Source organism: Streptopelia decaocto, assembly GCF_964273445.1.
Source record: "Streptopelia decaocto genome assembly, chromosome: 7".
In the NCBI taxonomy this organism is placed as follows: domain Eukaryota; kingdom Metazoa; phylum Chordata; class Aves; order Columbiformes; family Columbidae; genus Streptopelia; species Streptopelia decaocto.
In genome coordinates this window covers 24,363,215-24,378,836 of record NC_138661.1, presented here as the reverse complement: position 1 = coordinate 24,378,836, position 15,622 = coordinate 24,363,215, and the positions used below count along the sequence as shown (strand labels likewise).

General features: G+C 41.8%; 1 protein-coding gene and 1 long non-coding RNA gene across 7 annotated transcripts in view; one reads left to right on the top strand and one right to left on the bottom strand.

Moving 5' to 3' along the window:
• The window catches only part of ESRRB (estrogen related receptor beta), a 132,083-nt gene that overhangs the window by 42,501 nt on the left and 73,960 nt on the right, over positions 1-15,622 (top strand). Inside the window, exon 3 of one of the 6 annotated variants that reach the window (XM_082057786.1) lies at positions 1,335-1,386. The exons of 3 other annotated variants lie outside the window; for them this stretch is intronic. In XM_082057786.1, the coding sequence (XP_081913912.1) occupies positions 1,337-1,386 (50 nt within the window). In that variant the 5' untranslated portion in view covers positions 1,335-1,336. Of the gene's footprint in view, positions 1-200; positions 1,387-6,752; positions 6,767-15,622 lie in introns of those variants that run through there. 2 more of the 6 variants (XM_082057785.1, XM_082057789.1) reach the window with 2 other exon arrangements.
• Positions 6,390-15,622, bottom strand: part of LOC309442178 — an 83,273-nt gene continuing 74,040 nt past the window's right edge. Inside the window, exons 2-3 of the long non-coding RNA XR_014184556.1 lie at positions 10,941-11,018; positions 6,390-6,481 (exon numbers count right to left, since the gene is read on the bottom strand). This is a non-coding gene — a long non-coding RNA (uncharacterized lncRNA). The remainder of the gene's footprint in view (positions 6,482-10,940; positions 11,019-15,622) is intronic.

Below are 15,622 nucleotides of genomic sequence, written 5' to 3'. Positions count from 1 at the left end.
ATGTGAAAATGTGTGCAGGCATTGTGAAAGCACACTGACTTTAACAGCAGCCAGTACGTATGCAGAGCTTTGAAAATGTGTCTTTCGTGAGGTTGGTTGTATGTGCCAACTTGGATGTCTGAAGATTTTTGAGGGTCTAGATCTATGGGTTTTGTGTCTGGGAATACGTGCTGTTATCTTGAATGTCTAATTCTGATCTAATGTGCCAGGATTTATTCCAGTGTGGTGTCATAAGCTGCACTGAAGTGATATCTGAATTGCGCTCTTTTAAATGGGACTCAGGCAGTCTTCTGCCTGCATGTATTTGTGTGTGTATGGGAAAGCAGATGTTTAAGTATAGTGATTAGGCCCTGTCAGTGTGAGATGCAGGTCTGTTCATGTGCACAACGTGTGTGTTTGTGGTATTGTGTTTGTGTGTAATGACGCCTGCAACATGCATGTACAAAGTGGCACACTGGTGTGTTTTGCTGTGCATGCCGACTGCTGTCTGGGTGGACAGAGGCCCGCTGGCATGCCCAGGCGGGTAGCGAGCAGCTGTAGTCCACAGAGCACCCCTCACATCAAGGTTTTGCTTAAGCCTAAACTCTACAGCCGGTGCCCACGAGAGACAGCTTAGTGAGTAAGAGCCAAGGGGAGCGTGCGCTGTCGCTGCCATCATTCCCGTGGTGGGACCGGGCTAGTTCTGCGATTTCGTGTCACCCGCGCTGCCGGCGCCCGCGTCGCACTGCACCCCGCGGGGCCAACTCCTCCGGCCCCGGTCCGGGACACCCCGCTGCCCTCGGGCCCCGGCCCAGACCGCCCCGCCGCCTTCCCCGGGGGAGCGCGGCGCCGACCGGCGCTCGGGCTGCGGGCTGCCGCCGGCCGCGCTGCGGTGCCGGTGTCGAGTCCGGCGGCCCCCCCGGCCGTGCCTCCCCCAGCCGCGCTCCAAGCCCAGCCCCTGCGCGGGAGCCAATAGCCGCCCTGCCGTCTCCATCCGTCTCCCGGCGTTAAAGCTACAGCGGGGCTCGGGGCGGCGAAATCCCCCGTGGCCGTGTCCTGCGCGCCGCCCGCCGCCCGCCTCCTGCCGCCGCCAGTGTGTCCGCACGCGGGTGCCGGAGCGGAGCAGCGCGGCGCTGCCTCCCCGGCGCCCGCCCTGCCGCCTCTGCCCCGCCGCCGGGCTCGGGCCAGCTCCCCTTCCCGGGGCTCCCTGCCCGCCTTTCCCTCTGCAGTTTAGTTGTTCTCTCGTGCTTTTTCTTTCTTTCCTTTTTTTTTATCTTCCTTCCTTTTTCTCTCTTTTTTTTTTTTTTTTTTTTGTTTTTTGTTTTCTCCTCCAACCGGGAATGCTCAAACTGGAGTGATGGACATTTCTGAGCTGTGCATCTCCGACCCGCTCGGCTACCACAACCAGTGAGTGTGCCGCGCCGCGCCGGGGGCGGGCTGGGACAGGCGCTGCGTCCCGCTGCGGGTGGGACGGGGCAGCGACCCCGCAGTCCAGCAGCCTCGGTGCCGCAGAGCCGCCCGCCGCCGCGGGGCACCGCCTGTGCCGCGGGTGTCTGCGCGGGCAGGTGCGGCACAGCTCGCGGAGGAGCGCTTTGGGGGGTCGGTGTGTCGGTCTGTTTCTTTCTTGCTTTGTAACTTCTTCCTCTAATGCTTCATCTCCTAGGAACAGGCAGGTAGCAGTGAGCACTGGCAGTCCGTTCTACGCAGTTTGACTTTCGTCCGTGCTAGGATTTTTATTAGCTTAATTACTAGGTATCTGTAGAGAGATGTGCATATAAAATTACACGAAGTAGGTACACAAAAGCACTGTCTTTTATTTAAAAACAAAAACCAAAACAAACAAAAAACCCCCAACAAAACAGTCCTTTTTTCACCTGAAATGCCCTATGGAAATGTAGTTTCCCACAGTTTACTGTTTGGATAGCATACCCAGGGCAAGAGTGGCGTGAAGTCGGAGGGCTGGCAAGCAGATATCCCGAGCTGGAACCAGTGGCTGATACTTTAGCACCTGCTACTGCTCTTTGTATTTCGAAGTGGGCTGTGCCTGGTAATGTGTTTAAAATCACTTTAGCTCGTTAAGTTTGGTTTGATCCTTTTGGGAAAGTTAGGAAACAAGGCAAAATCTTCTCAGCGTTCGCATCCAGCTGACTGGAGCAATTAAATTAAAAATGCATTTCTTCTCTCCGATAAATCTCACCCTGAGCAGAGTCCCTTTTTGTGCATTTGCATGTTAACCCGTGTGTCACCTACACAGGTCCTGTGGTGTCATCGGGGGTGGGAGTGAAGTAATTTTGCCTATTTCATTGCTTTTGTTTTAAGAACACATTGTATTTAGTAAAATAAAAAGAATTAAAACCAAACAAAACACCCACAGTGATACTTGGCTCTCTTTCCTCATTACAGCTGTATTTTATCTGTATTTCTGTCTCTTGTTTCCTGATATTCCGTCTTTACACTAATTTCTTCTTCCTTTAATCCCCTGCTTCCAGCAGTTTCATTAAAATTAGACTTAGAATTGTTAATAGAAATTAATAATCTAACCCATGTGATTTTCTTTTCCCCACCAGTGCTTCGCTTGTGGCTGCTCCATTTTGAATTTAAAATAAACAAACAGTTTCATGAGGGGAATGTATTCTGTGTGCCGCTGGGCGACTTTTAATATTAAGGCAAAAATAGAAAGTGCATTTACTTTCATTTAAAAAAAAAAAAAAAGCCACAATCGAAAGTCTTATCTTCATCACTTCCTATATTGTCTCTTAACTTTTTCTTTTTTTTTTTTCCCCACTACTTTTGGAATTGAGAATGAAATCAAACAACATGCAAATAGTAAGAAGTAATCTGAATGTTGTATTACTGTTCACCTGTTTTACTTTTCTGTGGGCTCTCAGTCAGGTCTCAATAATGTCAAGTGCACCTTACGCATCTTCTCAACTCTTTGGCCGCTGAGTAAACACATGAAGGTGGCCCTGGGGGAAGTGCCACTGAGCCCCTATAGCTTTACAGTACACAGAGAATGCTGCTTTTTGAGATGAGACACTGTTGGAGAGCTCTCTGTTTAGATAAATGTTTGGCTTGGTTCTGTGTGCCAGCTAACCTTCTCTTTTTCATTGTTTGAGGTTGGGAAAGAGAGACAGAGAAACATCACTTAAAATACCTCAACCTCTGTTTATATATATATATATATATATATATATGTATATATAATGAATAAAATGACGCAGGGAAGTATGACTAAGTCTGGAAAAAGTTATTGGGAGAAGGAGAAGATGTGAAAAGCTTTAAAGATACAATATATTTAAAGGTATATGCGCAGCGTGTCAGGTACTAATTTGATTTCCCTACTGGTTTTGTTAAGGTTAGGTTTTAGATTGCATTCCTGTAGCTCTGGATAAAAGTTGGCCCAATAAATATCCCTTTAGCCAATTTTTTCTCACACTCTAACACAATTATATTGTGAACATATAATGTAAATACAGGTCTTGCACTTGTGCCTGTATTGCCAGCTAGTGTATTATCCTAATTGTACTTATTTGCTCTTCTGACTGCTAGCCATTTAAAAGATTTTTATAGTTATTTGCCTTTAAAAAAAAATAATACTGCTTTTAGTTATGTGGACAGCAATCTTTGTCAAATTAAACATTAAATTAGGAGTGAATTTACGAATATTGCAAACTGCCTCTTCTTGTTTAGTTGTTTGTTAAGCTATAGGAAAAAATAGGAGGAATAGTAGAATGTAGGAAGAGAAGTGAATGTGGTCACTCAATACGTGATCCATACAGTTACCTGGAAACTGTATTTCACCTCACAATTATTGGGAGAGAGAGAGAGAATGAACAAGGCAAAGGAGAGAAGAGGTGACTCCCTTCACCTTGGAGTTTAAGGAGAACTTAATTTTTTAACAGTCAGACCCAAGAAGAGTTTGAACAAAAACTAAGCAAAGGAGTTCATTGTTGCTAATCCCATTCTTCAGGTTTTGGATTTGTCTTCCTCAAGCAGTGAAAGTTCCCTTTCCCTTACCTGCGTGTGTTGATTTGAGCAATTACACCAGGAACCTGCAGAAGCTCTGGTCAGCGGGTTGTGTGGATTCCCTCCATGCAGGATATTGCAGGGAGAGTTAAGAAAATGCTTCTTCCTAATTTTGACCCTCTGTGCATGTGTCCTAAGGCAGCATATATATTTTACTTCTTGCGTGGGAATCAACTGTTTAGCAACCACTTACTACCTTTTGGCACTGATCTTTGGGAAAATTATTCCTGGGGTAGATGATGCATCTCTCAGGAAGAAGCTTTTGTGAGTTCGAACTGGGAAACTAACAAAGACAATGATTTGTACCTGCAGTTTGTTGCTCAGGTGAGGGCATATGGCAAGAATACATTAATTACACTGTACTGACAGCGTCTGTCTGCAGTATAGCGGGAAGAGAATGTGTCTGCAGACACCACAAATGTATATACTCTGACATATAAAAGATGTGATTATATTCACACACAAACATATGTGTGCATCTATAAATATTTATGTGTAGATATATGCACATACATATGTATGGTCATACTGAATATTGGTGTTACATCTCTCTCATATGCAAACCTCGGGCTGTTTCAAAGGAGAGTGAGTGAAATATGGCATTTTTACTTTTCCATTTTAACTTCCACATCCCACTGAATTTTTTTCTGCCTCATGATAGTTGCCACTAGAAATGTTGATAGGACTACAAAATTGCCATCTCTGCTTCTAATTAATATTCTACATGACAGACAGAAACTGACCAAGGAACCATCCTGAAGGGAAAATAAAAATCATTGACAAATGAGGGCATCCTGCCAGATGCTATGTCTCTTAACACTGTTTCCTCTGATGCACGAGAAAGACACGAGTCATTGATCTGATAAAAATGAAAATTATTTTATGAACAGAAGGAAAAAGTTGAAAGGAATAAGTGATATATTTGATAGAGAAATAGAAAGATATAACACTGGAATTTTAAGTCAATGAAGGAGAAAATTCTGGACCCTGCAGCAGAGAATTAACAAAGTTGTTGTCACTGACTCTAATGCCCAGACTGAGGAAATGTGACTTGATTTCAGCGGTTACTGGAAATCTTCATATTCCGTGAATGGGAGGAAATCTGAGTCAGAGAAGCTGAATGCAACTGTCTGCTCTGACTATCACTGAAAGTCTGGGACAGGGAGGAGTTGTTAATTAAGGAGAATGGGGAGTGAGTTGTTTGTTTTATTGACAGAATAAATTGCAAAAACTCTGTAAGAGAAATGGCCTAGTTAACAGATTCCTGACGAGGTTCCCGTCGTAGAATGGGGTCTCAGTACACTAAGCTGATTGACCACAAGGCTGATGAAGAAATTGGTACCTTTAAACTATTTGTATTAACTTTTCCCCCCTCTTCCAGTTCCACTTGTAGAAGTAAAGATGATCTAATCATTATCAATTATTGAGAAAATATGGAAAGATCAATATATTTAAAAAATAGGATTTTTTTCATTGTATTGATTTGAAGTAATCAATAATTATTGCATTTAGCCTGAGAGGGGAAAGACTTTGGAGAGATTGTATCAGAGAAAGTTGCTGTGACAGACATTTCACATCCCATTTTCTTCCTCTGCAAAAGGACGCTGCTCTGCTCTCCGTGCTTTTTCCGCTGTTGTTCCTCAGCCCCATTTCTGCACTGTTACTACTGTTCTGAATTTCATGTTGTTTGAAAACACCTGTATTCTTCAAGTAATTTTAGTTCAATAAGAATTTGGCATTGTGTCAGTAGATCTCTTTACCAAATTTTCCAGGGCTCAAAAGGTACAAACTCTCTTAGGGAATGGAAGAAGGGAGAAGGTAAAAGGGTTAAACCTGAGATGAATTTCACAGGTTCTGTTGGGAGCATGGCAGGATTTCTCCAAAGAATGTAAAATGTCTTAAGAGAGATTTTAATTAAGGAAAGAAATAGTAAAAGTAGAAAAAGATTGTGACAAAGCTTCAATATAAAAGCCAAAATTCTCTCTCCCACGTCTTCTAACTTGCTCTCCACAGTTTAGGAGCTGGGGTCAGAGCAGCAGCCAGTGTTGCACGTCAACGATTCTACTATCAATTGCACAGACTGGGCAATCCTTGCCGGTCAGACCTGTTCTTTATTCCATGGAGCTACTGACAGTAACTTTACAGCCAGGGAGCACAACAGGATTTTTAGTTTAGTTCATGCGGTGTGAGCAAATAAATTTAGCATCTGTCTAGTCCAAGGTTCTTAGGTAGTGCTCCCAGAGAAACCGAGGGGCCAGGGAGGAAAGGAAACATCAGAGCTTCTACGGCAAACTGTGAATCAGATGGTTGGTTGTTAAGTGGAGGGACTTAAAGAAGATATTAGCAGTACTCAGCTGTGGTAACCTTGCCAAAACCAGGAAAATCTTCATTTCTTTCTGTCTTCTAGGTATCAGCTGCGTTTGAGTTGTGAATGTAGTCATCTCTATGCAGCTTGCATGTGTAAAGTGCTTTGTGTCTGTCATTGGGAACAGAACATAACTTAGTATTATTTATTAATAATAGCTATTGACCTGGTGATTTTTACTTAATAGGAATTAAATTGTAGTAACTTATTCTCTGTGTTTGTTTCCATCCTTGCTATGCAGCCTCTCTCTAAAGCTTTGCCCTGTCTCTTCCGAGCAATAGAGATGCCCACAAAATTATGCTTGCAACTGGAGCACAGTGCACTTTGATTCTTCCAGTGCTTGAGAGTCTGGCTGCTGGCAGTGACTGTCCATGAGGAGAAACATGCCTGCTCAAGGTGGAACACATTGTATAGTAATATATTTGTCATGTTTGTAATTGCAAATGTAATTAGCAAACAAGCTCTGGGGGATTGAGGACTTGAAACTTTCACTGCACATCATTTGACCCTATCTTGACTGGACTGGAGCTTGTATGCCACTGTTAACCCTTGTTGCTCTTGCAAAGAAATCCTCCTTTTAGTCTGACTGCTGCTAAGTTTCCTGTTTGTTTGGTGTTGTGTTTTGGGGTTTTGTTTTGGTTTTTGTTTGTTTGTTTTTTTTTCTGCAAGCAGCATTTTACCTGTATTTGCTAATACCTGCTTTTATTGTGATGGCAAGTGCTTATGTTCCTCCTGTGACGCACACGCTAATATTTCCTCTCCTAGCACTTCTGACACAGTCTGGAAAGCATTCTGCAATGCCCTTTGTGAAGAGCACTGTGTACCAGTAAGTGCTTTTGCATACTGAGCTGTTCGGTGCATTCCTATCACCACAGGCAACATTACTATTCAGTGCCCCTTGCACTTCGCAAAGACAACTTGCGAAAAGCAGGTGGCAAGCTGTTATCACACAACCTGCGATGGCTCTGTGTCCCTGCTGAGCTGGAATTTTCTTGCACTGCCTTTCTGAATGGGGGAGGAATGAATATGTAAGAAATCCTGTTCATTTTGTGGGATCCTGGCAAGTCTCAGTCTAGTCACCCTTAGGATGACTTTGTCGTTCTACGAAGAATATTCCTGATATAACAGGATTTAGCGAACAACACAGAAGCTGTTCATAAAGTCACAAACTTATGTGTGCATAGGAAGTAAAAAAGAGGGCTACTTTGCTTTTTCATTTGAATATTTTTCTTAATTGTTTTCTTTTCGTTTTCAAGATAGGACTTAAATTGCAATAAAATTTGTGATAGGACTGTTCTTGTTTTGGACAGAGTTTTATTTATTTTTGCATTTTTGTGTATGTGAACGGAAATAGCTTAAATGTAGAGAGGGGTGACCATTTTCATACAATTTTTGTCATGACTGTAAGGACGTCTCACCAATATTGCATCCTGCTGAAGGCTTAAAAGGAAAAGGAAGCATATTGTAGTTTCTTCTTGGTAGGATAAGAGCCTTTGATGAGAACTCCTTCTTTCAGTCTAGATTTTCCTTTCCCATTCCCGGAAATTATGTTGGATTTACCATGTATTTTAGGGGTCATAGGTTTTTCTTAAATCAGAATAGCCTATAGTGTGGGTGATGGAAGTGGGACCTCCAGCCTAGAGTATCCCGCATAACAGGAGATAATTTCTCGTGGCACCTTATGGTTTTAATTGGTCATCTGTGTTTTACTGCAGCTGTTTTTTGATGAAGATTTCTTGTTGCTCTGTGTCTACTGTTCTGAAAGGCTTTTTGTATATATGGCGTTTTTAGAAGTGTTATTTTCTAATTTTTCCCCTTTTTCTGCTGGCACTTTAAAGTCCTCTTTAGTAATAATGGCCCTCAATCTCTGGTGATGGAGCCGTCACTGTGAACAATGCTGGTGAGTGTATTGTCTCGCTGTCCTTTTACTCAAGAGAAAGGTCAAAAGAACAGCTTTAAAAAAATGTTCAATTCTCTTGTTATGATTTTGCCTATGGAGACGATCATTTTAAGAATGTGTAAGCACTTGAGTGAAAATTAGACAGAAATATGATTTTCCATCAGTTGCCGCAAGTACATTTTTTTAGATGTGCTGACATGAATGATTACAAACCAAATTTCTCACTGAGATTTACAACATTTTACATATTAAAAAATTAAACAGCTGAAAATTAGGACACTAAATAATCATTCTTCAACAGATTTTCTTTTTGTAAAGTCTTCTGTGTGGCTTTTGTTTTTATTCAGTCAGTCCGACAAGTTTCTCATTCTCAAACACATTATTTGTTTCCTGATTTAAGAAATTATCTAGATGAGTTTTTCACACATGGCAATTTAGCAGTGGAGAAGATCGGGTGTTACTAATTCCAGAGGTTTCGTTTAGAATTTTTTATTTTTTGGTGCACATAACAAGACTTAGCTGACGTGCATTTTCAATATGTACATCTTTTTTATATTTTGCTTTTATTTTTTTTTAAACAAGCTTTGATTTATACAGAAATTCTGAGGAGCTGCTGTTTTATTTTTGTTTCGGGACCATGTATTGCATGTGATTGCTGTCTAGTTTTAACAGTTCAGAAAGTGCTATAGAGGAGGAAGAGTGATTTAATTCTTCAGAATACACAAATCCAGTACTTCAGCTCCTGTAATTCAGCTTCTTCGTAGCTTTTGTATTTCTGTTGATGAGGGGTTTTTGGTCATTTTTGGGGACTAAGTTGGACAGTGATACAGGGCGATACTGAAAACATTCTGCTATGAAACTAAAAATGCTGGTGCCTGTCGCCTGTCACTCTTTAAGAGGCAATTTTTGTTATCGGATTCGTCAGTAGTGCACAGGTCCCTGGCTGGATCGGGGCTCCCCACACACAAACCCGTATAAAAGCAGGCGATGTTGCGCTGCCCGCCCTGTAGCCCAAGCGGGCTGGGGCAGGGAGGGGGTCACAGCGCTGGGAGACGCGTGGCTCACACTCACAGCCACGGAAATCCCTGCGTTTCAGTGCTTGGGCTTCGTGGAGTACGTTGGCTTTATTTCTTGTGGGTTCTTTTTGCCTTGACAGATTGTAGCAAATGTGGTCTTTTGAAAATGATGTTTAAGACTGTCAGTGTGTCCATATGTTTTACTTTACTTAGATGATGCCAGATGTGTCTCCTTCAGAGTAATTGATACATGTTGCGTAGTGGCACCAGGCACCTTGTAGAGGACTAGAATGTGTCAAAGTATGAAACAGTTTTCTTGTGTGCAGAGATCTGTAAGTGCATGGATTAATGTATATCAGGGCGTGCATGTGCACACTTGTTTTTGTATACCTGCGCACATACTATAAATTAACAGAACACACGTATATGAATTACACATTTTTATATACAGCCACATATTAATTTGATATTGTGTAATGTAGTGTTTCACTTAAACAGTTATCCATACAATGTCTCTTTATACGCATATACAAACCTTTCTGCACATGCTTGCGTATTTCTGTGTGTGCATGCGTATGTAAATGTATTAAAAAAACATAGGTATATCTGTCTTCATCACAAGTTTATTTGGAGTCTTTGTTAACTGAAGTCTGTAAGTCTGTTGATAGCCTTGCATAGAAGGTGTTCTATAAATGTAGAATGCTGTACAAATATACCATATGTAACATTTGTGCTTAAAAAAAATAATTGCTCTTTGTCTTGAGCATATATATAATTATGGGTTATATAGAGTTAGGTGCTACTAAACGGCTTCAGTTAGGTCTTCTGTTTATAAATCAGTGCATATTGGAATTTATTATTTTTAATGAGTAACAGAGATTTTCTTTAAATAAAGTATCAAAGAGGAACTTGAAAAACTGTGTGCCAAGCATAGATTCAGTGTCGAGAAAAAGCTGGGCTCAAGTGCCATAGCGAGAAAAGTCAGTGGTTTGGAATTTTTTTTTTCCTTTTGTTTAGTTTTTGGTTATTTTGAAAACTTTTATTTCTTCTCCTTTTTTTTTTTTTTTTTTTTTTCATGCAATTTTGGTTTTGAAAGGTACCAAATATAGTGTGCTTCCCCTTGTGGAATCCCTCACTCAGAAAGTTATTTGACGATGTGATACTTTTTTTTTATATATATATATATTCCAACACCTACAGTGCTTCTGACCATTCTATTTTTTGTTCTTTTAGAAGTGTTGATTTGTCGTGTGTATGTGTTTTTTTTTTCTTTATTTTAAAACAGAGTATTTCCTTTTCTTCTGGCAATTACAGCTAGGGGACTGTCCTTTCAGAAAGTACTATAAGCTGTAATTGCTGCCCGTGAGCATTACTCCTCTAATAATACAGACTATCTCTGTCAAAATTTCCCTTCTTGAGTTTCTATTCTCAAGTGGACTTATTTTTATAAATTAAAACATTTAATTCTACATCCTTTTAGAAATAACATAATTATGAAACAAAAAGCAAAAGCTCTTACAGTACAGTGATGTGGTATTTATACATGTTTTAATACACTAATTTTCCTTAGAATTTTCCTCGCAAGTGTTCAGGGAAAAACAGATGCAGTGCCCCCCCAAGCCCTCTAGTTGTTGGTTGAAAGAAGAAAAAATACCTGCTTTTGGCTGGTCTGCTTTTTCAACATACTCTTACTTTGCTTTAGTCTCCGCAAAACGTTATAAATTCAATTCCCCTGTTGGACCAAGAGTTAAAAATTAATTCATGAATAATAAAAGCCAATCAGTCTTGTTGAGTTTAAGAAGGATTAGAAGAAAGGTTTTTGTACAGAAGCAGTTATATATCTTGGTGGTGATGTTGTTGGACTAATAGGTATTGTACTAGGTCCTGTTGGTTATCTGATAAAGGTAGCTGATTTGCAAATAGGATTGTTATCCTGGTGACTAACGAGTCTAATATTGGATGGATTAAAAGAGGTTGGGCGGCTGGTGTCTATTAGAAGTTCTCAGCTCCCTCTTAGGAGATAATTTATTTGATTCAGACATGTAGATTGAAAAGGGACCAGGTAAAGGAACGGTTCATACTGCAGCTGAGATTTTTTCAAGGAAGGCGATGTGACTTGGGCACCGCAATCCGTCGGGCCTCAGCGTGCCTGTGGTGGGCAGGTGCTCATGGTGCAGTGGGGGCCCTGGGCACACATCAGGCTGTCCTGCGCTCAGAAGGTGGGCACAGAAAAACTCACAATCCCCTTGAGATAGAGGAAGGATTCGTACCCAACATTTTGTGATGCAAAACCTGACCCTTTCCCTAAATAGATATGCTGAAGAGGGTGAGAAGGAAGTAGGAGGTATAGCTTCATGGGGATGAGGGTCATCACTCCAGAATGATGGAGATCTCAATTTTTTTTTTTAAAAGGGCTCAGAGCTAAAGCTGGAGTTTAAGGGAAGCCAGTGGACAAAGGTGTTTTGTTTCAGGGACAATGTTTGCCCCTGACATGGGGTAGAGGCAGGAGCTGCCCTTCTGCACCACACAGCCATTCAGCACAGTTACGTAGATAGTTGGGGAAGGGAAGAAGATGATATGGCTGCTGTGGCCAAGACAAGGGATGGATAAATATTTTCAAATATCTCTTCCATAAGAGCTTCTTAGGACCACTGAGCCTGGGTGAGAAAAGCATCTTGAGCAATGAATCCTCCTCTAAAAGAAGTTTGCTGTCACGCTTAAGAGCCGCAGCATCTCTGTCTTTAGCCATCGTTGTGGGAAAACGTACAAACGCAGGATCTTTGGGAGGTTAAAGACAGAGATATTCAGCCTGCAGGTGACTGGCTATTAAATTTGGATAGAAATAGAGACAGCATAGAAGAAGTTTCCTTCTTTTGAAAGGAGGAGACTTTTGTGTCCTTCAGTGGGGGACTGGCCAGTGGCTTTGTGTCCACCTGCCCATTTCTCTGTCGCAAGTAGGAGCTGGAAGAGCTCGGCAGCCATCTGCAGGGCTCTGCCGACAGTGCGCTGGGCACCGCTGCTGCGAGGTGGCTGCAGGCCCCGCCTGGAGAGCAGTCATTGCACCTTGCTTTGCACAGGCCAGCTCTTTGGAAACATTCAAATTACTTTGTCCTCTAAAAAGTACACACAGGTTTCTTCTGGGCATCTTGACAGTGCTCTCATTATGGCATTAAGAGTTTCCATGTTTATGGACATCGTGGAACCTCCAGGGAGGCTCCCTGTCATCCCTGACAGGCCGTACTCTGCACACTCCCTTCTGCATCTTACTAGTATATGTTTGGATGCTGTCAGCACAGCCCCTGAAGAACGATTCCACTGTCTGTGGGGTTCTCCTGATAAAGAAGCTTGATGAGGAAAAAGAAACCTGTTTCTCTTGCTTTCTCACAGAATGTCGGAATGGTTGCGGTTTGAAGGGACCTCTGGAGTTCATCTGGTCCAACCCTCCTGCTCAAATATGGCCACCAGTTGCCCAGGACCATGTCCAGACAGCTTTTGAATATCTCCAAGACAGGAGACTCCACAGCCTCTCTGGCAACCTATGCAAGTCCTTGGTTACCCTCATCATGAAAACGTGTTTCCTTATGTTCAGCCAGACTCTGCTACGTTTCAGCTCATGCCCTCATGTGGTGCCCATGAGTTTTTTCCTCATATTTGAGTTTACCCAATCATAGAGTCATAGAATGTCCTCAGTTGGAAGGGACCTACAAGGATCATGGAGTCCAACTCCTGTCCCTGCGTAGGGGAACCCCAAAAGGTGTCTGAGGGCAAATCGCTTCTTGAGTACTGTCAGGCTTGGAGCTGTGACTTTCTCCCTGGGAAGCCTGTTCCAGTGCTCCACCACCTTGATTTATGGTGTCTTAAAACTCTATCTATTTTGCCAGTCTCTTCCTAATAAAGTGACACATAGAAATTTTAGGCACATTTAGGTTAGACCTATGTGGAAGAGAAGTATCCCCTGCCTGGTTCCCTGGCAGTGCATCTTGATGTCACTTGTGACAGCTGGGAGTATAACTTTGTCATTGGGATCTGAATCATTGGGCTCTTGCAGCCTAACTTAAGACTGACAGGTATGTTGTCTTAAATTCACAACTGTTTGATCAAGAGAATCTATTGTGTCTCATCAAGAGATACAGAAATTTCTCACCTAGAGCAGAGCTTGTCTAAATCATAGTATGATAAATATGTAGAGGTATTTTTTTTTCAAATATCCTCTTTATCTTTTTCTTAGACAGTATCTAGTTTATCAGGGTTCCTTTCTTAACAGGTTCAATTAATAGCAGTGAGCAACAATTAAATTCAGATTTAACAGGGAACAGTCCCTTCATTTGGGGGTTGCCATTATTTTTACCCCTATCCTCAATCCTCATAGTCTCTGGTTTCTTCTGGGAGAATGACATCTGAGTGGTCTCACTGTATCTTCGGTACATCACCAATGCGAGAGTTAGGTTAAAGATTTGACACTGTTCATGATGTGGACTATTGAACCAGGAAAAACACCTTTAATAGCTGTAGAAAAAAATCCTTGAGGAGAACGCCATATTAAAATGACTTCTACCACGATAGAAAACCTTCAGCCTATAATAATGTAGTTGGCACTTGCTGCCTTCTAGGAGTGACTACTGTGCTAACAGGTTCTGTTTCACTCACAGCAATAGGTAATTTATATCAGGTTACTTCATCTTGTGAGAGCAACCAACAACCATGAAATGCTGTCACAGTTGTTGAAGGAAGAGGCTGGTGTTAAGAATTTATATGGGAAATTAGACGAGCAGAAGCCATGAGACGAAGAAGCCATCTACAAGCTTTGAGCGTGTTTGGGAACTTGCTTTTTAAAACTGCCTTCTAAAGTACTTTGGATATGAATCTGCTGTCATTTTTACTTCTGTAAATGACAAGTAACTGTGAAAATCAGGTGGGATAAACCAATGTAAAACTGGCACAAGCTTAATATAAGGCCATTCAGTTCAGCATTATGGCAGAAGAAGATACACCTGGAACGAATATAAGAAAACACAGAGAAGTGAGGGAAAAAAAAAAAAAGTTAAAACATTGTATAGGAAGGGCAGAAACCAGTCATTTTCCTTCCATAAAACTCTGCCAGGTGCTGTTAGTGCCTCAGATGACTGGCTGCTTCTTTCAGAGTTCAGGTTTCATGCTTTTAATGCATGAAATGATTCTTTCAGCCCTTTGGGAATAATTTGGAGTATGTTGGAGAAGGATACATAGTGGTAATTGGGGAGCAGTTTGATGCATTGCTAAAATGCACAGAGGACAAAATGCCAAATGAGGTGTGAGAGGAGGTGAAGTGTGAACTCGCTGAAGTTGCAAAGAATATTATCGGGATAAAAATGCAGCAGAGGTGAGTATAGCAGGACGCCAAAGCATTCCAGCATGTGGAGAATTCCAGAGAACTCCAGATGAGAATGTCCTTTTCCAAATTTATGAGGATGGAAACCCATGGAAGAAGGCCTGTGCAAATGAGAAGGAAGACTAGAACAAAATAGCCGGGAAGAAGAGACCTGGCTCTGGTTTCAAGCTCCTTTTAAGGTATCTGTATAATGTTATCAAGCTGAGCAGCAATTGCATCTTTATAGCAGTTAAGATTAAGAAAAAGTGGACGGCAAATATAGCAAATTGTGCCTTAAGGAAAATCTCCCTGATATTCCCCTGTGGGCAGGAAATAGAAGTTTAGCACCATCTAATTGTGTAGTATCCCAAGAACTCCAATGCTGCAAGAAAACACAAAAAGCAATGCTAGGTGATCCTCTACTGTTCTAGACAAGAGATGTGAAGGACAGTTGATGGTTCAGAATGATCTGAGCATTCTGGATTGTAAACAGTATGCTTCCACTGGACACGGTTGGAGCTGTGTTTGATTGGAGATGGTGAGCTGGAGGAAAGACAAACAAGGGTAGAACTTGTGTTGTGGAGCTTGAGATTAGGCTGTGATGGAGCGATGGTGACTGAAAAACTGAGGACAGCAGTCCAGTCACGGTGGCTGCATCTTGTCCTGTGACAAGGGTTTCTGTCTGAAGCATGGTAGGAAACATGTATTTCTCATCACTTTCTCATTTAAAATACTGAACACACACTGAAAACACACAGCCATTTCTTCCTGCAGAAGTCTGGAATGTGAATACAACAGTTTTAGAAGAGAGATCACAGAGAAGGAAGAAAGATTTTGCTAGCATATGCACAGGTTTCTGTTGCTAAAATAGAATGAGAATTTGCTTAAAAATTGGGGTCAGATCTTGCAAAACTACTGCTTTGTTTCTCTCCTAGCTTTTTAATTCAGTATGCACTGTATGGCCACTAGACTGGAAATGGGCTTTCCTT